The 23,600-nt window shown below is 43.8% G+C and overlaps 2 protein-coding genes and 1 non-coding gene across 3 annotated transcripts; 1 reads left to right on the top strand and 2 right to left on the bottom strand.

Moving 5' to 3' along the window:
* The first annotated feature begins 1,658 nt into the window (after positions 1 to 1,658).
* Positions 1,659 to 1,740, top strand: LOC127691731 (small nucleolar RNA SNORD55/SNORD39). Its single transcript, XR_007979328.1, has one exon. It is a non-coding gene; the product is annotated as a small nucleolar RNA SNORD55/SNORD39 (small nucleolar RNA).
* A 450-nt stretch (positions 1,741 to 2,190) lies between these two features.
* LOC127690712 (granzyme F-like) lies at positions 2,191 to 7,064 on the bottom strand. The gene is made up of 5 exons (XM_052190275.1): positions 7,002 to 7,064; positions 3,785 to 3,935; positions 3,196 to 3,331; positions 2,717 to 2,977; positions 2,191 to 2,334 (listed from the first exon to the last, which is right to left on the bottom strand). Exons 1-5 carry the CDS (start codon positions 7,054 to 7,056, stop codon positions 2,191 to 2,193), a joined length of 747 nt encoding a protein of 248 aa, XP_052046235.1. The 5' UTR covers positions 7,057 to 7,064.
* A 13,758-nt stretch (positions 7,065 to 20,822) lies between these two features.
* On the bottom strand, positions 20,823 to 23,390 carry LOC127691489 (granzyme C-like). The gene is made up of 5 exons (XM_052191373.1): positions 23,316 to 23,390; positions 22,673 to 22,820; positions 22,106 to 22,241; positions 21,632 to 21,892; positions 20,823 to 20,995 (listed from the first exon to the last, which is right to left on the bottom strand). Exons 1-5 carry the CDS (start codon positions 23,368 to 23,370, stop codon positions 20,852 to 20,854), a joined length of 744 nt encoding a protein of 247 aa, XP_052047333.1. The 5' UTR covers positions 23,371 to 23,390; the 3' UTR covers positions 20,823 to 20,851.
* Between the last annotated feature and the right edge of the window lie 210 nt (positions 23,391 to 23,600).

Here is a 23,600-nt window from a genome sequence, read left to right as displayed (position 1 = left end):
ACTAAGCAGAGCTCAGGGGAAGCACCTCTGAAGGAAGGATTTTTAGGAGCTAAAGGAATCAGGAACACCAGGAGAACATGGCCCACAAAATCAAGTGGGCAGAGCTCATTGGGACACACAGAGGCTAAAATGACAATCATGGAGCCTCTATGGATCCAAGCCAAGTCCTCTGTCTATGCACTATGGTTGTATAGCTTTGTATACTTGTGGGATTACTAACAGTGGGAGTGCACCTGTCTCTGAATCTTCCACATGCGCTCCGATCCTTTTCCTCCTACTGGGTGGCCTTGTCCAGTCTTGATTCGAAGGTTTGCGCCCAGGCTTGTTGCACCTTGTTAAGCTGTGTTCAGTTGATATCCCAGGGAAGCCTGCACTTTTCTAAAGGGAAATGGGGGAGCAGTGGATCAGAGGAGATGAGAGGTTGGGGGTGCTGAGAGAAGAGTAGGGAGGGTAGACTGCGGTGAGGATGTAATGAATGAGGGAAGAAAAAACCATAATTCACCAGTGCTGCTCTATGAGGGACTTGAATAGTGTCACATGGGTCACCATGAGCTGTCTCATATTTCAGCTGGAGAGACAGAGTCTATGGTTTGACTCTGCCTCTCTTCAAGCAAGCTAAAGCCTCTCTGCTTGTTTTTCTCTTGCCCACCTATATTGATGGGGGCTCCACATGAGGTGCATTGAAAACCACAGGGCTGGAGGGGTTCCAGCTTCCTCCCCATTCCACAAACTGTGTTACGAACCAACAAAGAATAATGCATGTTCGAATATAGAAAATTTAATCATATTTTAAAACATGTGTGTTTATGTGTGTGTGTGAATTCCCATTATAAATCCATTTGTGTGACGTTGGGCTGTCCAGAGGAACAAGAGGATGAAGGTGAAGAAGGAGTCTACTGTGTACCTGAGACAAACCCTGAGACCTACAAGTGCTGATTGATGATGTCAAGAGATAACTTCTAGCCTAGCAGCCCTTGGATCCCTAGGGTTCACAAACTGCCATATCCCCGTGTGGCCAGCAGGGGGAGGCTGAGGTTTGAGGCTGAGCCAGGGTTGTTGAAAGATAGCAGATCATGACTGAGCCTCTCTGTCCCTGGAAATCTTGGGTTGGAGCAGGGCTCATTAGCCTGACTTAGGTGGCAGGGTTAAGCCCAGGTGACTGGCAGCACAAGTCTGGCTGCACTATGAGGTAGAGGAGACCCCACAGGTTTGGAACTTAAAGGTAGAGGAGTGAAAGGCTGGTGTAAATCAGACCTGGGGAACGTATGGATGGAGTAGAAACTTCTGGTAGTTGGAGGAGGTCAAATGGAAAACACTGGAAAGCCTCACAGGGGGAGAGAAGTGACTGAGCTCTGGGCTGGACTGGGAAAGGAGACCCGGGAGAGTCTGGTCCATCAGAGGGAGGTCTCCATACTTGAGACTGCAGATAGTTCAGGTGGGGAGAGTCCCCTACCCTGCTAGAGAGGGGACCAGAAACAGGAAACTGACTGGGTTGCACAGCCCATGGCCTTCTGAATTCCCAGAGTCCAATCTCCCTTCACCCAATGCCTTGTTCAACTCTTTGTCATTGTTGGGGCTGGATGACGGTGGCTCAGAGATGTAGAAATTTCCTTGGTCCAGAAGATTCATTTGTGGAGGACTAAGTATGAATGAGTGACTGAGCGCAGGGCACCTCAGTAGTGCTGTAGACTCCTGACAATTATGTTGTGAGAAAGCCAACCTTGGAGACCTGAGAATTAAAATGTGGGAATGGCTAGATATCATGGCACAGACCTCTAATCCTAGCACTGGGGAAGCAGAGGGGCAGATCTCTGTGAGTTCAAGACCAGGCAGGTTTTCATAGTAAGTCTCAGGACGTCCAGAGCGATACAGTGAGATCCTATTTTATAAATGAAAACATAGAAAGAATCCCCTGCTTGCCATAAGATAAACATGTGGGAATTGTGTGGCCTGAAGTTCCAGTAAGAGGAGGGGCTGGGGACCGAGGAGGAAGCAAAGCCGGGAAGTGACAGGGGAGGTCTGCCTGGACCAGCGAGGTGCGCAAACCAGGAAGTGGCTCAACAGCAAAGGACTTCAGTTATGTGCACTCTGGGGGTTATTTATTATGAATTTCCAGCCTTTGCTGCCCACTCTGCGTGGTTCTCGCCTGAGGTCAGACAGGCTGGCCGGGCAGAGGTGCTGTGACACCTGTTAGGGGAGCCTCATGTGTCTGCTTATCCACGGCAGGAAGTACACAACCTTGGTGAAGATTCCTGAAGACATTGTCCTGTTTCGCCCATAGGCTACAACTCCATAGGCCTTGTTGCCACACACGAGGGGTCCCCCAGAGTCACCCTGTGGGCAGAGAAAGGAGGAACTGAGCCTGGTTCCCGCTGACTCTGTTCTCCCCACCTCCTCCTGGCAATGCTAACTTTAGATCAGGGCCAGGACAGGTTCCAGCTTTCCTCAGCACCCGAGCTCCAGGGAGGCCCACCTTTTCCTTCTCACCCAGTCCTAGTCTTTCCCTGAAGTCCTCATGGATACTCTGAGATGCTGCATAGGTTGACAGAGGTTTTCCCAATTTACACATTTGCTACACCCACTGAAGAGACAAAAGCTGCACTTTGGGGCTATCCCTTCTCTGAGCTGAGGCTTGAGGGTTTGGCCATTCTCCCACCTTGGCCTCTCCCAGGTCCCTCTCACCCTACCTTTTGTACATTAAATGCTTGAACCCCACCTTGAAAGTAGCCTGTATTTTCTTTGGGTCTCCAGCACAAATTTCAGTGGTCTTGGAATAGCGATGGAAGTGTTCTTTGCATTTCTTGTCGTCCTGAATGATTAGTTGGGCCTCTCGTAGGCAGGCCGATCCTTTAGTGGCATTTTTCGACGTTCTCCCCCAGCCTGCCACAGTGCACACATCCCCTGGCTTTACCTGGGCATTGGGTCTGGGCAACTTGAGGGGCCTCACAGCTTTAGATCTCTTGGCCTTACTCTCCAACTGAAAGGGAAGAGGGTGGAGAGAGCAGCTCAGCTAGGAGCCTGCTAGCCTGAGAAAGACTAGATGTTCAATCCTTGAAAGTTAGGATTGAACAGAGGTAAGAAGCAGGATTACATAGAAGGATCAGGCTAGCCCTGCACCAAGCAGAGTACAAGGGACGAGGTGGGAAGACTAATGGATGGGCAGAGGAGTACAGGTGAGAGGGCGGCAGGCCTCACCTTTAAGAGCATGATGTCATTGGTGCGGTCCACAGAATTATAGTCTGGGTGGGGAATGGCTTTATCCACAGGGATGATCTGCTGGGTCTCCTCCTTAGCCTTGATGTTGTGTGCCCCCAGTGTGACTGTCATTGCGCTGTGGGGAGAGCAGAGATGTGGAGTCAGAGAGGATGCAGTCCAGGAGCTGTGAAAGGTGGGATGGGCAGGGTGGGGCTCTAGCTGAGGGGACTTGAGGACACAGGAGAGCCTCAGGGTCAGACCTACTGCTCTCTGCTTCTCAAGGACATGGGACTTTGGGGGGGCTCCCTCTTGCATCTAGGAAATATGCCAAATTTTGCATTGTGTTTTCACGTGAACTTTCAACCTCAACTGCTGCTTTAGCTTGGCCAGTGCAGTTGATCAACTCCAGTGTGCTGCCAGCTCTGCCCTCTTACCCTTCCTTGGACCTGCATTTACCTCTCACACGACTCCCATTTCCGCAGTCCTTCAAGAGAGCTCACATGGAAGCATCCACAACAGTGGACAATAGAGGACCCCAAGAAGCTACCTTGAGGTTCTCAGAAAACATGGGTTCGCTGCTTCTCCTCACCTTCCGTTGCAATGAGCAGCTGTCAGCACAAAATAGTCTCGAACCAGGAAGCCTCCACAGTAACTTCTATTCCCATTAACTTTCACAAACTTGATACGTGCCATGTAAGGACAGGAGTGGGGCTCGACCTCATGGCCGCCGATGATCTCCTCTGAAAGTTGAAAAGGAGGCTAGATTATGGGGTGTCTGGGGGAAGAAGTTAGGGTCAGCAGCAGAGATCAAGGAAGGGAGTGATTGGGGGGGGGGAGTCCGATCTGTGGTCCTCCAAGCCTGTTGCAGACAGGATTCCTTGCACACGGAATAATCTTTCTGTCATTTAAGCCTCAGAACCCTGCTCTGAGAAGTGTTGTGTAGTACTTGTCTTCCAGCTGCTGCTTTGCAAATGCGTGGAGGGATGAACTCTATCTTCATCATGTTACAGACCAAGGAGATCCTGCGTGGATCGCCATTGGTCTTTCTTTGATAATGAGCCGCCCTAACCCCTATAATGTTGATTGGTGTCATTTCCTCTCCTTTTACCCCGAAACCCCCTGCATCAGCTCCAAGCAGCAGAAGAAAGGCCAGGAAAATCAGAACTGGTGGCATCCTCCCAGGAAGGCTGCTCAGGTTGGAGAAGTACAGAGGAGGGACACAGCCCTTGGAAGGGAATGAAGGAGGCGTGGGCTCAGGGCCTCACAGGCATTTTAAACCTGTGTACCTCTGCTTCTGACTGACATCACATTACCTAAAGGAGTACTCTGGTTTGGGTAAAAATGACACTGTCACTACATGGACCTCCAATGAGCTAAGCTCAGGTAAATGCCAAGAACATAGAGGGTTGGAGGCTGTGGTTGAGGAGGCCCGAGACCCCAGGAAGTCCTTAGTCACTGCCCAGAGACACAAGTGTGTCCTTTTCTAACACACCATTTTGCATCTCTTTCGCTTTGTTTTTTTTTTCCAACTTTTCTTATTTTCATTTCTAATTTAAAAAAAAATCACACTGACAATCATTTTATCCTAACAACAGTTATAGTGCTACAAATACACTCACAAAGTTACGCAGTATTTAGTGAGAGCTGATATATTACTAGTCAATACTGAGGTACATCATCTCACTAATCTTTGAGATGACTGATCGTACTGTGGAACAATCGGAATAGTCTGATGAATTACTCTTAACTCTCTCTCTTGAAACTGCTAGGAAGTCACAGAGAAATCTCAAGAGCAAGTGTCTGTCCCGTATCGACTGATCACATGTTACTGTCATACACAGTTAAGTGTGAGAATGGATCACAAATGACAGGTTTACTTCATCTGTTTACTAGTTATTGCCATTTATCTCTGGAGCAAGAGCTTGAGGAGTGGATTTAACGGTTTGTAAGATTAGACCAGCACTGGCCTCCCTGCTGATGACTCCAATGGTATTTTGTACAAGGCCGCCTAGCATTTCTATAGACAAACAAGGGCTGTGATTAGATCTTGAATAATTACTAGATGGGCTACGTCCAGGAGTGAGAGAGACAGGGATGCAGCTTTGACAAGGCTGAGCGTGACTGGGGTGAGCTGAGAGCCTGTGCTTAGGGCACTAGGTGGTGAGAGCTATGCGAGATCACTCTGGGAGGTGAGACAGGCTGGCCCTGCCCCGAGCACAGGTGTGTGTGTGTGTGTGTGTGTGTGTGTGTGTGTGTGTGTGTGTGTGTGTGCACAACCCACAGGACTACCCAGATCCCGCTTTCCCATCACTGCTTCATGGATTTCAGATACTTTTGCAACTTCTCCTGTCATAAGAGAGGCTTTCATTTCTTAATTGTGAACTAAAGTCCTGAAACTAGTTGGATCAAAATCAACCCTCTCGTCCATGGGCATGCAACCTTTTGGCTTCTCCTGGGTACATGGAAGGGATATATGTTTTGGGCTACACATTACTTACACAAGCTCTAATGAATGCTGATCATTCTACCTGAAAATCAACTGTGTATAAATGACACAGTACGTGCATACACACAGATGAGCTACATGAGCCCAAAGAATAAATAATCTTAACTATATGGGTGTCCATTTGGAGACAATCTTTTAAAACCATGAAACAGGGTCCACGATTGTGACATCTAATAAACGAAAGAAACCCTATCTCGAAAAAACCAAAAAGAAAACAAACAAACAAAAAAAGTACCCAATATCTCTAGAAATTAGTTAAATTCAAATAATCATAATATTATGTATACGTAGCATATAATATATACACACATGCCCTGGACTCATGGGAATCTTCTTGCCTCCGTCTTCTAAGTTCTGGATTAAAAGTGTGAGCCCCCAAGCCTGACAGATTGGAATTTTAGCAATGAGAATCCAACACAGGGAGACTTGTGTTTTACATGAAGGCACACATTCTTCCTACAGTCTCATGCCAAGAACTACCTAACAAGGAGAGAAGCTCAGAATATCTTTCACACTGTGGACACAGCAGTCACTGCAGATTTCTAAATAGTAAAGCTAGAGGCTGAGGGGATCTTGGGCGCTTCACCATACATCTTTCCTTGTTAGCGAATCTCCCCAAACACTCTACTCTTCATTGGTGCCATTACCTCAATTTTTACCTACAAGCCGCTAAAGAGGTGGGTTTTCTAGCATTCTCCCATTCTAGTACCCAACACATCTTGGGTTTTTAATATATGTTTGGCCACATGTATGAATAACTTCAACTTAGCCAGAGAAGCTGATGGGTAGTGCTAGCTGAATTCAGAGCCAGGAAGATATTGGAAGACTGTGCTGCACAGATGAGAATAGCTGGGGACCTTCAGAGAGAAGTGGGAAGGTCAACTGAAACTGGACTGCAAAGCTAGTGGAGGATCTTGTCAGCCTGGGCCTCTTTCTGCTGCAGGGCTGAGGGTGGACTTAATAAATGATGCTAATATTCTTGAGGTGGTGAACTCACCACATTGCAGGCTTGTCACTAAAGCTATCTTTATTTTTCTGCCACATTCTAAGGATGATCCTGTCGACAGAAGGTGAAAAGAGATAAACTGGGAGATGTGAGAGCCTACTAACTTTATAAGAACACCTCCCTTACTCAGACCTTGTTGAGAACCTAGCCAGCGTCAGCTTTCCAAGTATGGGATTGGTACCTGAGGTTCATAAAGCTCCAGGATTCACTGCCAGGACCACTCCTGGCCACTGCTGGGCAAAGCCTGCAGAGGAGTCATGGGATGGCATCTCTGTTCCAGGGGTGTTCACTCACCTGCTCCAGCTCCTAGTGGCAGAAGTAGGGTCAGGAGAATCAGGACTGGTGGCATCTTCTCAGGAAGGCTGCTCGGGATGGAGGAGGGCAGAGTAGACTCAGCCCTTGGAAGGAAAGGAAGGAGGTGTGGGCCCAGGGGCCTCACAGGCATTTTAAACCTATGCACCTCTGCTTCTGATTGACGTCACGTTACTTAAGGAAGTATTCTGGTTTGGGTAAAAATGACACTGTCACCACACTGACATCCTATGAGCTAAGCTTGGATAAAGACCAAGAGTGTGGATGGTTGGAGGTCATGGTTGAGTAAACCTGATACCCCAGGAAGTCCACAGTGACTGCACAGAGACAAGTGCATCCTTTTCTAAGGCTTAGACACTTTTGTATGTGATCTCCTTTGGTTTCTTTGGTTTTTCTCTTCTTTTCTTTTTCATTCCTATTATTCTCTTTTCTTACCTTATTTAATGAATTGTACTGACAACCATTTTATCTTAACAACAGTTATAGCACACTACAAACACACTCACAAAGTTACCCAGGACTTAGTGACAGTTGACACTGCACCATATCTGATGGGCAGCATTGCAGTCTATCATGGCATTCATCTTTGGGATCCTGTGGAATGATCTGTTTAAATAATCTGATGAGTTAATCTTAACTCACTATGACTCTCCTGAAACTGCTAGGAAGGCACAGAGAAATCTCAAAAGCAAGTGTTTGCCAGGTATCCACCAATCACGCTTTGCTGTCACACAGTTAAGTGTAAGAACAGATCACAAATGACAGGTATAGTTTACCTGTTTGCTAGATATTATCATTTAATTCTGTGGCAAGAGCTTGAGGACTGAATTCAATGGTCATTATGGTCAGGTCAGTAGTAGATTCCCTGCCAATGACTCCAGTGGTATTTTCTACAATGTTGCCTAGCATTCCCTATAGAAAAATAAGGACCATGATTAGATCTTGAATGACTATTTAATGGACTACACCCAAGAGTAACACAGGGATGCAGCCCATGAAAATTCTCATCTTGGCAAGAGTCAGGTGAGAACCTTTGCTTAGAGCAGTAGATGGTAAGAGCTGTGTGAGATCACTCTGGGAGGTGAGACAGGCTGGCCTCACACTAAGCACAGGTGTGTGTGTGTGTGTGTGTGTGTGTGTGTGTGTGTATGTGTGTATGTGTGTGTATGTGTGTGTATGTGTGTGTATGTGTGTGTATGTGTCTGTGTATGTGTGTGTATGTGTATGTGTGTGTATGTGTGTGTGTGTGTGTGTGTGTATACACGCTTGCACGCATGCGTGCATGTATGCACATCTGGAACACCCTCAAAGCTACCAAGTTCTTGCTTTCCCATCACTGCTTCCTGGATTTCAGAAACTTTTGAGTTTTCTCCTCACATATTTTGCAACCAAGGAAGGCTTTCTTGTGGTAGTTGTGAACTAAAGTCCTGATTAGTTGCACCAAAATTAACAAATTAGTTGGATCAAAATTAGCCCTCTAGTCCACAGATGTGCAACCTTTTGGCTTTTCTGGGTTGCGTTAAAAGGATAACTGTTTTGGGATGCACATTACTTACAGGAGCTCTAATGCATGGTGATCATTCCACCTGAAAACAGGCTGGAATTGAAAACAATATATGCACACACAGATGAGCTAAAAGAAGTCTGCAGAATATAATAGTCTTCATGTGGGATACCAAGTAGAGAAAAATCTTTTAAAACCATGGAACATGGTCTATGTTTGTGAGATCTCATGCATAATTTGAACAAATGTAAGTAATAAAATTTATCTTGCCTGCTTCTCTCCTGAAAGTAAAGGAAGACAATGTGAATCTATGTAGATATTCAAAATGACTTTTGAGAAGACAACATGAATCTGGGAGGGCATACAACATGGCTTTTCAGAAATGGAAGTTTCAACCTCTGGATTGAAGGACACAGCTCTGACCTCAGTGAATTCCTAAGGCGTTGCTGAGATACTTTGGTTCTAATCTTACTGATAGTGTGCTTAGCACTTTAAGTTGAAATAAACATTAAAATATAATTTTATCACCCCCCCCCATTATTCTACCAACTTCTTCCATGTCTCTCCATCTGCTTCAGAATCATGGCTTCTTACTCTTTAATTATAATTCTCTCACACATATAAAAAAGGATAAAAATACAAATATAATCTACGTCAGTTTATTATTGTTTGAATGCATACTGACCACTTGGGATTAGATAACCACTATGGTGCTCACCTTTGGGGAAGACTAATTCTCTCTCTCTCAGCAGTTTATAATTGCATGTTGCTCTTCCTTTTGAGATTTCTTGGGTTTAGTGTGCTTGTCAAATCAATAAGATATATATGCGATATATTTTTAACTTTTGATTATGTGTCTGTGTTTGGATGTGTGCACATGAGTACAGGTGCCCTTGGAGGCCTGAGGAGATGATGTCACAAGTGGGGATGAGCTATTCAACATGGCTGCTCAGAACTGACCTTGAGTGCTTGGCAAGAGCAGTGTGTACTGTTAAGACTTCTGAGACATGTCTGCAGCCTAGTGTGCTCAGTTCTTGAAACCATTTTATCACAAATATAGGGGCTGTGAAAAAGCAGTGGTGGCATGGATACAGCATGATTGTAAAGTATGAACGCTTGTCTCTGAGGAGGACATGTAGTGGTCCAGGAAAGGTTGTGAAGGGACACGAGCAAAGTATTTTTAGTTTAATTAAAAGATTCCAGTTCTGTGCATTCCTTTCTATGCATTTCAAAATCGGCAGGTACCATGTCTATGCTGATGAAAAATGGGCTTTAACTGTAGCAAAATAACGACAATATTTCTGGAGGTCTCGGAATCTGTTTTCGAATTCTCATGTGAAATGTCAAAGCAAGGCTACATCACTGGTCACAAAGCTGTATCCAGCTGGCTTGAAATGCAGTGAGTTATTTGCCTTAATTTGAGCTCCCCATAATCACCTTCACCTGGACCACTCACGGTTTAAAACATGGTACTGACGATTGATTTTCTTCTTAAAATGATTAGTTAAATCCACTAAAAGATTCAATTGGTAATTTTGATTCCATTGTTCCATTCTGGCAGACACTTTGTTTCATGTTTTGTTTATGTTATGATAACTAACTTGATTATGTGGCTCTAGTGTCCACAGCTGGGCCATCTTACTTGTGAAATGAAAATGATATCACCAGAGTCAGTAAGGTCATTCTTTAGGAATTTCTGACACAGAAAAGGACCATTATGAAATTCAGTGCTGGTCATGATTTATGTGATGCTACCAACACTTAATGCTCTTGCACTAACTTTCCTTTTTAAACTTAGTTTTTATTCCCTGACAACATCATACATGTATTCAACGCATTTTGGCCATTCGTACCCATGATTGTCCTCTTTAATAACCCACCAATTTCCACTGAGGCATTCTTCTCTTTTCATAAGTTTTCTTGATGTCTTCGACAAAGCTCAACATTTAGCATAATTTTAGTGTGATAATTTCATGGTCCACTGTTAAATCTGTGAGACTCTCTATGTAGTTCTTTGAGCTTTATGAGAAAAGTTTTCTCTGTTGAGCACTGCCTGTCCTAGAACATGATCTGTAGACCAGGCAGGTCTTGAACTTGATTCCCCTGCCTCTGCTCCCCAGTGCTGAGGTTAAAGGCATGAACCAGCACCAATAGCTCTTTCTCTCTTTTTGAGATACCTTTTCATCTATGATGGTATAGAAGCCATGCAGTGATTAAAATGATTATAGATAAGAAGCTATATTTACTTTTATCTTCAAAGTAGAGAATATTAGAAAGAAAGGCTTGAGACTGTCAATGTCTCAGCTGCTGATGCAGTGCAGAATGACATCATTGTGAAGATGGTGGGAGGGTGGTGTGTGTGAGCTCCTAATGTCCAAAACAGAATGCTTACTTGGTCTCCAATTGCCATTAAACACCCATCATGTGCACAAGTAGGACTAAACATCATCGATAATCTCTGCATTTCATTTACTGAGTCTTCAGGAGCACTTGCAAATCTGACGGTGTCCGTTCAGCTGTCTGCAGGTGGAAGATAAATCACTGGAAGCCTCATGAGCCATCATCAGCCGTGACTCAGGCGCGTGTGCCAATAACAAGAGTATCATATGTTCATTTTACAGGCCACTGGAACAAGTCATCTACAAAGTTCATGCTTAAGACTCACACAATATCACAAAACAAGAGTGACACAAAATATCACAAAACATTCCATGATTTCAGTGATCTTAGAGTTTTCTATTAGGCCGCATTTATAGCAGTTCTGGGCCACATGCGGCCCTCAGGCCAACAGTTAGAAACTCTGAAATAACCTGTAATCATTGAATGGCTTCTATCATTTACTTCTTTTTGTTTGTTTGTTTGTTTGTTTTCCGAGACAGGGTTTCTCTGTGTAGCCCTGGCTGTCCAGGAACTCACTCTGTAGGCCAGGCTGGCCTCGAACTCAGAAATCCGCCTGCCTCTGCCTCCCAGAGTGCTGGGATTACAGGCGTGCACTACCACTGCCCGGCGTTACTTCTTTTTAAATATTTTTAAATTAAAAATGAATTTTTATACAATACATTCTGATCAATGTTTTCTTTCTGTCTCCTCCCAGATGCACCCACTTTCCCTAACCATAAACTTTACTCTAAAGAGAATCTTGTATATAAATAAAAACATACATGAAAATTTACCGGCCCCCAAGTCTATGCTGTTCAATGTACTTGTTCACAGGCCCGATTGGCATTGAAAATGGAATCTGTGAAGCTTCACACCAGATTTTACACTTTTCTACAGAATATACTTTTTGTTCTTTTCTACCACAAAGTTTAAAGAAAGAATCCATGACAGATTTACAACAAAAATAATAATAAATGCACCAGTAAAGCTGGCTTGAAGGCCTGAGGGAAGACAGTACCAAAATTAATATTCAGAATTAATGCAATGCTTATCAAAATTACCATCTCATATTTCACAGACTTAGCAAAATAACCAAAAACAAAATCATGTCACAGATACAAAATCAGTCCTAAGGAAAAAGAATACTGCTGAAAATACCTCACCTCTAATTATATCACAGAGCCATACTGATGAGGCAGTATTGTTGCAATAATAGACAGGAAGACAAATGGAAGAGAGCAAATGTCCTAGACATGAAGGGGCAAAGCAGTGGTCACTTAATTGTTGACAATGGAGAATAAAACTTTGAACAAATTCAACAAATATTGCTACCAAGATTAGATATCCATCTACAGAGGAATGAAATTAGATTCTTACCCTTTATACAGAAATATAGGTATAATGTTATTGTACACTGTGTAAAAATTATCCTTGTATTATTCCAATGCTAATTTATTTTGCCCCATTTCTGGTTGAAATTCTTCTGAGACTCTTCTATCTCAATGCTGTGTAAACATTGCTCCCCAGTGATTTATTAGTCAAATAATCTAGCTAATCATCTAATAACTGAGCATAGGAGAGAAGAGCACTCAATTTTCTCCCAACCAGGGTAGTTGGAGAGGCACAAGGGAGTGGGGATTCTCCACTAGGAGAGAGTCCAGGATGCAGCATGAGAAAACATATGAAGCCCAGAGAGCCAGATCAGTACTAAAATGCAAGAATCTTAGGGATTTGGGCTGGGAAGTAGCCGGGTTAGTTTAAAAGACTAAAATAGATTAATACTGCTCAGTTTTGTGCCTTAAACATTGTTAATAAGCCTAATAGTCTCTTTTTCAATTATTTGGGAGCTAGCTAGGTTAACAAAAAATTGGCACATTAAAATTTACACTGTCAAAAAAATCACTTCAAAATGGAATATAGGCCTTAGTTTAAAAGAGGAAATACAAACTTTTAAAAGGACACACAGGGAAAACCTTTCAAGATATTTAGAAAGGCGAGTAATTTTTAAACAGAACACCAAAGGTAAAAGAACACAAGTATCAACAGGTGGAACTAATTGAAAACAAAGATGCTGTGTAGCAAAAGAAACAATCATGGCTGACTCCTGACAGGAAGCCAAGGAGCAGTTGTTCTAACCACAAGACCATGTCTCAGCTGTCCCAGTGTGGTGCTGGAGTTCCTGGAGATTACTAGAGAGCTACTGGTCTCCTTTGTGATGGAATCCTAAAAAAGTAGATTCTTCAGCCAAGGAAGGAACGCCTCAGCAACAGGATAGATGTAGCCAGAAATCATGGGATAAGCAGGCAAAAGTAAACCTTTCTAACTCCATGTCCTTTTATGTGAGCTGCCATTAAAAGGGCTGACACAAATTTAGGGGCCATCTTCTGTGGGAAATAATGTAACCAAGAATATCCCTTACTATTGTGCCACGCTGCTTGGGGTTGGTTACTCTCAAATGCAGTCAAGGGACAACCAAGATGAGCCGTCACAGGCCATTATCCAAAATTACAAAGAGTTTCAGAAATTAAACACCAAAGTTATAAAACTGCCAATCCACAAATGAACAAGTGAGTGAAATAAGAAATTTTAAGAGGAAGGAAGGAAGGAAAAAAGAAAGGTAAAAAAATTTTTAAAAACGAATCCAATATCTGTAGAAATTAGTTAAATGTAAATAAATTCTACTTTGAAATGCTACCTCATCCCCCTCAGAACAACTATCAGCAAGTCTGAGAACAATTGTTAGGATATATAGAGAGAGGAACAGTTATTCACAGGTGGTGGGAGTACAGATCAATATGGACACTGTGGAAAACAATTTGGAAAATTGTCAAAATATCAAAAATTGAAATGACATAGGACCCAGTTATTTTATTCCTAGAAATATACCCAGAAATCTCAGTACCCTACTTCAGATGTATTTACACTCCCATATTTGTTGATGCTTTATTCAGTACAACAAATAATTGGCATCTACCTAGTGGATAATGAAAATTGGATAAAATCACAGGTCAGTGTGTATGTGTTTCTGTGTGTGTATATGTGTGTATGTGTATTTGTGTACGTGTTTGTGTATGTGAATATTACTAGACTGTAAGATAAAATTAAGTTAAAAAATTTGCAGGTAAATGAATAGACTTAGGATGTATAATCTTAAGATTTAGTGAGTATTTTTGTGTCAGGGTTCATAAGAGAAATTGATCTGAGGTTCACTTCCTTCATTTAGTGGTTTACATATCAGGGTAACTATGGCTTCATGGAATGAGTTTGGCAGTATTCCTTCTGTTTCTATTTTGGAGAATAGTTTGAAGAGTATTGGAATTAGTTCTTCTTTGAAAGTCTGCTAGAATTCTGCACTAAAATCATCTGGCCTGGGCCTTTTTTGGTTGAGAGACTTTTTGATTACTGTTTCTATTCCTTTAGGGGTTATAGGACTGTTTAAATAGTTTACCTGACTGATTGATATACCTTTGGTACATGATATATGTCTAGAAAATTGTCAGTTTATTAGGATTTTCCAAATTTGTGGAGTACAGGCTTTTGAAGTAAGACCTATTGATTTTTTCAATTTCCTCAGTTTCTGTTGTTATGTCTCCCACTCATTTCTGAATTTGTTTATTTGGATACTGTCTCTCTGTCCATTGGCTAGTTTAGCCAAGGGTTTTTGTATCTTGCCGATTTTTTCAAAGAACCAGCTCTTGGTTTCCTTGATTCTTTGTATTGTTTTCTTTGTTTCTAACTGATTGCTCTCTACCCTGATTTTGATCATTTTCTCATTTCTACTCCTGTTTGGTGTGCTTGTTTTTTTGTTTTTTGTTTTGTTTTGTTTTTATTTCTAGAGCTTTCAAGTGTACTTATAAATCGCTGGTATGAGAACATCCTAATTTCTTTATGGAGGTATTTAGTGCTATGAACTTTCCTTTTAGCACTACTTTTATTCTGTCCCTTGGATTTTGGTATGATGTACCTTCATTTTCATTGAATTCAAGAAAGTCATTAATTACTTTATTTCTTCCATGACCCAGAGATCATTGAGTAGAGTTGTTCAGTTTAGATGAGTGTGTAGGCATTCTGGTGTTTCTGTTGTTGAAGTCCAGCTTTAACCCATGGTGGTCTGAAGAATGGATAAAGAAAATGTGGCACATCTACACAATGCAATACTATTCAGTTATGAAAAACAGAGACATCATGAATTTTGCAGGGAAATGGATGGATCCAGAGAATATCATCCTGAATGAGGTAATCCAGTCCCAAAAGGACATGCATGGTATGTACTCACTTATAAGTTGATATTAGCCATAAAATACAGGATACCCATGCTATAGTCCACAGACCCTAGGAAGCTAAACTAGAAGGAAGGCAAAGTGAGGAAGCTTGAATCTCATTTAAAAGGAGGAATAAATTAGTCATGAGAGGCAGGCGGATAGAGGGAACCAGGGAAAGAAATTGTAGGGGTCAGGGTCAGTTGTGGGGAGTGACAAGAGAGATGGCCAGATGGCCATGGAAATGAATGGAAATCTGCAACCAGCTGGGGTGGTAAGGTAGGGGGCATCTTCAGGATGTCATAGAGTCCTGAGATAAGAGAGACAAACCCAGAATAAGTGGCCTAGCTGTGAAGCACAGCATTGGGGATATGGAAGCTAGGCAGGAACCCCACTGGAGCCCTAGGGACACCAATCCACCCACAAAATTTAAACTCAAAATAAATCTGTCTACAAGAAATTCAAGGATGGAGGATGGAGCAGAGATGGAGGTAATGACCAACCAACAGCTGGAAAAACTTGAGATCCATCTATTGAGGTTCAGCCTTGTCTATTATAATGCTAAGTGTGGGTCCCCAAGACCTGGAGTCTGCATGTAGACCTTGACTCTGCCCCCGAGTTATTTCTGAGTGGCAGATCAAGAAGCCAACACCCAGTAGCTGGCCAGAAGAGACATAGGTGGTGTTTAGTTTCCAGCTTGGGGTCAGAAGAGAACCATGAGCAGATGAAGGTGAAAGAGGAGGAGGGAGAAGCTGCCATGGGTTAGGAGTTAAAGCACGGCCCGATGGACAGCCAATTGGAGTTAAGAGCAGCCTGGATGAAATAGAGTAATAACTCTGGGTTATTGGTAGAAAAATTTCTGTAAGGCAAAGGACACTGTCAAAAGGACAAAACGTCAACCAACAGACTGGGAAAGGATCTTCACCAACCCTAAATCCGACAGAGGGCTAATATCTAATATATACAAAGAACTCAAGAAAGTAGAACCCAGAGAACCAAATAACCCCATTAAGAAGTGGGGTACAGAGCTAAACAAAGAATTTTCACATGAAGAACTTTGGAGAGCTGAGAAACACCTTAAGAAATGCTCAACATCATTAATTATTAGGGAAATGCAAATCAAAACAACCCTGAGATTTCACCTCACTCCAGTCAGAATGGCTAAGGTCAAAAAATCAGGAGACAGCAGGTGTTGGCGAGGATGTGGAGAAAGAGGAACACTCTTCCACTGCTGGTGGGATTGCAAGATGGCGCAACCACGCTGGAAATCAGTCTTGTGGTTCCTCAGAAAACTGGGCATGACACTTCCTGAGGATCCTGCTATACCACTCCTGGGCATATACCCAGAGGATTCTTCAGCATGCAATAAGGACACATGCTCCACTATGTTCATAGCAGCCCTATTTGTAGTAGCTAGAAGCTGGAAAGAACCTAGGTGTCCTTCAACGGAGGAATGGATACAAAAAATGTGGTATATTTACACAATGGAGTACTACTCAGCCATTAGAAACAATGAATTCATGAAATTCTTAGACAAATGGATGGAGCTGGAGAACATCATACTAAATGAGGTAACCCAGTCTCAAGGGATCAATCATGGTATGCACTCACTGATAAGTGGATATTAGCCTAGAAACTTTGAAAACCCAGGACATAATCCACAAATTAAATGATGTCCAAAAAGAATAGAGGAGTGGCCCCTGGTTCTGGAAAGACTCAGTGCAAGAGTATAGGGGAATTCCAGAACAGGGAAGTGGGAAGGGGTGGGTGGAAGAACAGGGGGACAGAAGAGGGCTTATGGGACTTGTGGGGAGTGGGGACCCAGAAAAGGGGAAATCATTTGAAATGTAAATAAAAAATATATCAATAAAAAAAACCAACTTTTACCCTTTAAATGCCATTAGAAAATGGCATTTAAACCTTGACAACAAACCTTGAATAAAGCTAAAGTGCTCTCTGGTTAAAAAAAAAAAAGAAAAAAGAAAAAAAAAAGAAAAATTGATTCTAATAAATAGAGGGTAGGTATCTGTCCAGCTCTTGTGCTGTTTAATGCTTTTTGTAAATGTAAGGGTTGTATGTGTCTTTGACTTGGGAAAATTAATGTTGTAAGGCAGTGATACTCACCTATCCTGGGCGAGAAACCCCGGGATGGGATTAGAAATTTCTACAACCTATTGGTGCCTCAATGTCTGGCAAAATTCACTTTTTAATACCAAATTAATTTCAGATTCTCAAATGCAAAACACACACTGTCCCTTTAAGACTAGGAGGCAAAAAGAATTGGTTTTATAGCTGCATTTTTTAATTTTTAATTTTATTTACTTTTTTGCCTAACCCCAAGCGGGTTCTGGACTAGGGAAAAATAAGTTCTAATTTGGCATACCTGGTTCTGGGGTTCATAGCATAAATTAAAACACAGCTGCACTACACAATCAGAACCAAATGACACAACTGGCAGGCTCAAACTTCAGCCTGAGGTGTTATCAAATGATGTTCTATACTAAGAATTATTTTTGAAGATCTAGCCTCCTATCTCAGCCCAGGAAGAGTTGGAATGATGATTGAATATCACCTTACCTGACTCAAAAGCAAAAATAATTGAATGCAATAATTTTTAGTGGTATAATTTGTCTGCACACACCTTTGATTTGGAAACTGGCTTCAGCTGTTTGTTTACATTTTTGGCTTGAAGAATAAACTACTTCAAGGAGGCCAGCAGCCTGATCCTGCAGTCAGTTGTCGTTCTGCTGTGGCTATTTTATTCCTAGGCTATCCCATGATGCTTTTGGGCCAGACAGCCCTGTGAAATATGACAAATGAACCCACTCCTGCACTTGTGTCTTGACCATGTGGGGTGAAAGCATGTGATTTCTTACCTTTGTATCACTTGATAAAATACCATGAAGAAGGCAACTTCTAGAAGATTCACACATACATACATACACACACACACACAGAGAGCGAGAGAGAGAAAGAGAGAGAGAGAGAGAGAGAGAGAGAGAGAGAGAGAGAGAGAGTTGAGAATGGCATAGAGTTTTGAAACCTCGAAGCCCCAGCAATATTCTGCAAAGCCATATTTCCTAATCTCTCCAAATCGGACTCAAAATCAAGTATGCAAATACATGATTCTATAGGGGTACATATGCACTAACATATTCATCAAATAAAGGTAGGTCGGGACAAAAATAGAGACCAGAAATGCTGTGTAATATCTAAGTCCACATAAACTGGTGCTTGCAGATTAGGAACTAGGGACAGAGCAAAGGAAGTATAGCAGTGCATATTTTCCAGAAAAATATTTTCCTCTATACAGCAGAGGAGTCTGAAGCAGGCTTCGTTTAAGGCATTTGCCTGGCTCTGAGTCTACTCAAATATGTGCTCATGGACATCAAAGCAAGTTGGCTGTGAACAGCTTTAAACATGCAGCTCGGGAGGGGGGGAACAGGGCTCTGAGCATGGACTCATCTTGTGTGTGGGACACCAAGAAGTTACTGACTGTAGAGTAGATGTCACTGAATGTCACTTGTGCCTCGGTTATGTGAGGGAATCCTAGGTTCAGGTTCCATCCTATCCTGTTTGATGTTGGGGTCAGTTTTAAACTCAACTACTACCTTTTTGTAGAAATATTTTATCTGCTTCTTAAGGATTTGCAATTGTGATTTTCAAAGTTATTTTAAACCATAGAACCATTGCCTCAAAGTACTATGTCACCCACACTGAATGCTTATGAAAGTCTGAATGCATAGAATGAAAGTCTGTGTGACTTATAAACAAACATGCATTGTTCTTTGGTTCTGCACTTTTCTTTGCTCTTGTTGTCTACAAAGGAGCTAGGTCTTTAGTGTGTCTATAGGGCAGGGATCGGTTTCCAGGTTCCTTTCAGAAACTGTGTAACACTAACTTTCCTTCCTACATACATGCATGCCTTTGGAGGTTATGAGATCCAAAGAGAATTTTACTTCATCTCACAAGAGAATGTATCCCTGTGACTACTGGGAACACAGAAACATGAAGCTATAGCTACAAGTCATGACATCTGTGCAGTTTCTGTTGCTACAAGACCCTCAAGCCAAGGCTGCTTGGGGTTTTTATTTTGCTTAAGTTAAGTCAAGCAATTTTTAGTGGACTCACGGGGATCTGCTTGCCTTGACCTTCCAATTCCTGGGTCTTAAAGCACAGGATTAAAATAGTCTGGCAGCTCAAATCATTTTTAGCAATGTGAATCCAACACAGGGAGATTTGTGTTTTACACAAAGGCACACATTCTTCCTACAGTCTCATAGCAAGAGCTGCCTAACACGGAGAGAAGCCCAGGCCATCTGCACACTATGGACACAGCAGTCACTGCACATCTCTAACTTCTCCATGCAGGGTTTCATTGTTTAACAGCCTCCTCGATTCACCTTCATTTCTGGCTCTGAATTATGCCTCTACATATGTGCATCTCTTAGGACTTACACCTGCACAGTGCTCATTTCTGTTATCTTTAAAATAAACACACCAAGGCTGTCCCAGCAACCGCCCTCCTCCCCTAGGCAAAAACGCTGCTCTTCTCATTAGGTTCCCACTAGAATCTAAGTGACTGAAATCATTTCCAAACCTCATGCCCTTCTGTGATGACTCAGGAAGAAGTCGAATTTTCTTGTTCTTTTACCCTTTTGGATATAAAAGATGGATACCAACAGGGAGTCTTCCTAGAGGCAGCAGTGGCTGAGATGAACCAGCTCAGAGAGGCCATGCTGCCAAGTGACGCTGCTGCTATGGACACTGAGCACAGAGGGGGGAACAGAGCTGACTGGGAGGGGCCGCCTTAGCCTGGGCATGTGGGAGTTGGGGTACAGGGTTTTGGGGAGAGACACTAACAGTTCTGTCATAAATGGACCCTCTGTGCTCCCACTTCTGGTCTGGACATTTGGGAGACCCTTCTCTGACAGGGGCAAGTCGGTCTGTCAGCTCAGGGCCTAGGGCTTAATGGACTGAACCCATTGCTGCATTGAGTGTCCTAGGTAGGGGGAAGAGGGAGGATTGTGCTCGGACCCCCGTGGACTTTAAAGCACACAAGTTGCTAGACTCATCGGAGTTTGGATGAAAGAGATGATGGAGCGGAGCTGGAAGGCTGGAGGAAGCCTGGCCCGGTCTCCAGAGGAGGACATGGAAACTATTCCTAGATGAGAAACAGAGTTAATGCAAAAGCTGTCCCCTCAGTGGGGAAGCTGTGGTAGAGAGACATCCTGCCCAAGAACGCCTATCCACCAGTGGCCTCAGCTCTCTCTTCTGTGTCTCATGGACAATGGTGCTTTCCCTCTCCTGTCTTCCAATGGACATAGAGGAGGTAGCAAGTGACCCTGAACCCTAAGCCAGGTGACACTCAACTTTTCTCTTGATGGTGCTCTCTTTAGGTCTGTCAGAAGTCAGGCACTGGAGAGACTGGGACAAGTAAAAATGAGCTGACTGGGCACTGAGCTCGCCTAGGCTTTGGGGAGATGAGTGCATGGAGATAGGGAGGGCAGAAGGCAGAAGTGTGCTTTGGACCTCCCTAGCAGAGTTGATCCCTGAGAATCAAGATGAAACCAGGCTTTCCATTCAGAAAAAGTTCTTTATTCAGTTGCTGTCATCTGTCTTAGAACAATCCCAGATTCGGCTATAGGGAAGGTGGCTAGTCAGAACAGGATCGAGTTTGCTTCTTGTAGTTAGCTTTGTTTCATCGTTTTCTTTATCCAGGATAAAAAACTCAAAACTCTCGTGAAGACTTGTGGAGCTGAGCCATCAGTTTGCCCATAGGAGACAATGCCTGCAGCTGCTTTTTTGCACACAAGAGGCCCTCCAGAATCCTCCTGTGAATTTAGGGGGACACAGGGCACTGAGCTGTTGTTGTTCACCCTAGTCCCAACCTCCCTCTCATGTCGAGGCTCCTCCCAGAGAAGCATGACTTGCACTCTCTGCTTCTGAGGTCAGAGGGCAGGCCTGGGGCCCCTGGCCTTCCCAGGTCTGACTGTGGACATGGTTAGGACTGCACCTCCCTCCTGAGGCCAGCCTCTGCCCTTTCCCCAGGGCTGTGATCCACTCTCTAGGAAGGTGTGTGGGACTTTCATCTATAGGCTGTTGTTTAAGGACATGATAGGGGCAGTCAGTGGGCCTGACGTGAGCATGGAGGGAAAGCCCACTGACAAAGTGTGTGTGTCTGCTCAGAGGAGACACCTGGCTGTGGCTATGACACACTCAGGGAGCCCAGCTTTCTAAAGCCTGGGCCTGGACACAGGCATTGTGCTGCCAACACCTCCCTTTATACAGGTTACTTCAACAGAGCCTCCTTGTCAGCTCCAGGGCCCCTGGTTCATTACTGGTTCCTGTTGTTCCCAGGGAGAAAGATCACAGCCAGTGGGCAAAGGAGTCCCTTGATGTTTGAGTCTGTAGGTCTTAGATTCCTTTCCCCTCCAACTGAACCCAGAGTTGAAGGCAATCCAACTTACCTCAAAGGACGCTCCCTTGGTCTTTGAGTTTCCCACACATATCTCATTCGTTTTATTGTAAGAACTGCGGAATTGGGACTCACACACTTGATCCTTCTGTACTGTCAGCTCAACCTCTTGCAGGGTGTTTGGGAATTCCCCCTCTGGAGTTATCTTTCCCCAACCAGCCATGTAGCACACATCCCCTGGTTTCACATGGGCATTGCGCCTGGGCAGGTTGAGGGGCCTCACAGCTCTAGTCCTCTTGGCTTTTCCCTGCAGCTGATAGGGAAGAGACAGGAGAAAGCAGCTCAGTCAGGAGGTGGTGCTCTGGGTCACATTGAAACTCATAATGGAAGGAGGGAAGAAGCAAGATCAGAGGAGGAGGGCAGGGAGAATCCCTGTACCAAGCAGAGCACAGGCCCCAGGGGTGGGAGGAGGGGTGAGACTGCAGGGTAGGTGGAGGTATGTGAGTGGGAGGATGGCGGGTCTCACCTTTAATAGCATGATGTCATTGGAGTAATCCTCTCTATTATAATCCGGGTGGGGAAAGGCTTTATCCACAGGGATGATCTGCTGTGTCTCCTCCTTAGCCTTGATGTTGTGTGCCCCCAGTGTGACTGCTATTGGGCTGTGGAGAGAGCAGAGTGGAGAGCAGAGATGTGGAGTCAGAGAGGATGCAGTCCAGGAGCTGTGAAAGGCCGGGTGGGCAGGGTGGGGCTCTAGCTGAGGGGACTTGAGGACACAGGAGACCTACTGCTCTCTGCTTCTCAAGGATGTGAGATTCCTGGGGGGCTCACTCTTGCATCTAGGCAAGTCTTCTGAAGTTTGCATCAACTTCTAATGTGAACTTTCAATCTCAACCACTACTTCTGTTTGGCCAGTGCGGTTGATCAGCTCAAGCATACTGCTGGCTGTAACCTCTCACCCTTTTTGTAACTCTTGTCAGACATTAATTTTCACAACCCTACCTTCTAGTGAACACTCAGGGGAGCTTCCAAAATAGAGGACAGAAGCTCCTGTGGGGTTCTCAGAAAATGTGAGCTGGCTGCTTCTCCTCACCTTCCTTTGCAGTGAGCAGCTGTCAGCACGAAGTTGTCTCGAACCAGGAAGCCACCACAGAATGTCTTCTCATTATCTTTCAGAAACTCATAATATGCCATGTAGGGGCGGGAATGCGGACGGACCTCATGGCCTCCGATGATCTCCTCTGAAAGAAAAGTCTACACTATTTGGTGTCTGGAAGCAATATTTGAAGTCAAGAGGGATCTAGGGTGGGGGTGATTGAGAGTGGAATCTGCAGTCTCCCAAGGCTTTTGAAGACTGGATTCCTTTCACATGGAATAATCCTGGCTGACTCTTAAGCCTGGCTGCCCTTTCCCTAGGCTGAAGTAAAGTAAAAGGATGTATAGTTTTGTATCTTCACATTCTCTGTCACATCTCTTCCCAAGGATGATCCAATCTCCGGGTGATGAAAAAATGTTGGGAGAACCTAGTATCTACTAAGTTTTCTGAAAACATGCCCTTTCTTCAGACCTTGTTGAAAATCAGCCCAGTATCAGATTTCCAAGTCTGGGCTTCGTATGGGACCTGGCATTCAGAAATCTCTTGGGTTCAATGCGAGGACAATTCCTGATCACTGCTGGACAGAAAGACAGCAGAGGTGTTATGAAATGGCACCTCTCCCAAGGGGGTGGTCACTCACCTGCTCCAGCTCCAAGAGGCAGAAGGAGGGCCAAGAGAATAAAGACTTGTAGCATCTTCCCAGGAAGGCTGCTCAGGTCGGAGAAGGGCAGAGCAGACACAGCCCTTAGAAGAGGACGAAGGATGTGTGGGCTCAGTGGCCTCAGGGCATTTTAAACCTATGCTTCTGAGCAGTGTCATCTTACTTGTGGAATTTTTCTGGTTTGGGTAAAAATGACACTGTCACCACACTGACCTCCTGAGGTAAGCTAAACTGGGATGAAGATCAAGAAAGTAGAGGATGTGG

Source organism: Apodemus sylvaticus, chromosome 8 (genome assembly GCF_947179515.1).
Source record: "Apodemus sylvaticus chromosome 8, mApoSyl1.1, whole genome shotgun sequence".
Taxonomy (NCBI): Eukaryota; Metazoa; Chordata; class Mammalia; order Rodentia; family Muridae; genus Apodemus; species Apodemus sylvaticus.
This window is presented reverse-complemented; position numbering and strand designations above follow the sequence as displayed.

Coding starts and splice junctions, on each gene's coding strand:
- LOC127690712 (XM_052190275.1), bottom strand. CDS start 7,056: ATGCCACCAGTCCTGATTCTCCTGACCCTACTTCTGCCACTAGGAGCT. Junction 3,332..3,784: donor GCTGCTCATTGCAACGGAAG/GTGAGGAGAAGC, acceptor CTCTCCCCACAG/CGCAATGACAGTCACACTGG. Junction 2,335..2,716: donor AAATACAGGCTACTTTCAAG/GTGGGGTTCAAG, acceptor CTCTGCCCACAG/GGTGACTCTGGGGGACCCCT.
- LOC127691489 (XM_052191373.1), bottom strand. CDS start 23,370: ATGCTACAAGTCTTTATTCTCTTGGCCCTCCTTCTGCCTCTTGGAGCT. Junction 21,893..22,105: donor ATGACATCATGCTATTAAAG/GTGAGACCCGCC, acceptor CTTCCCTATCAG/CTGCAGGGAAAAGCCAAGAG. Junction 20,996..21,631: donor CCAAGGGAGCGTCCTTTGAG/GTAAGTTGGATT, acceptor CTAAATTCACAG/GAGGATTCTGGAGGGCCTCT.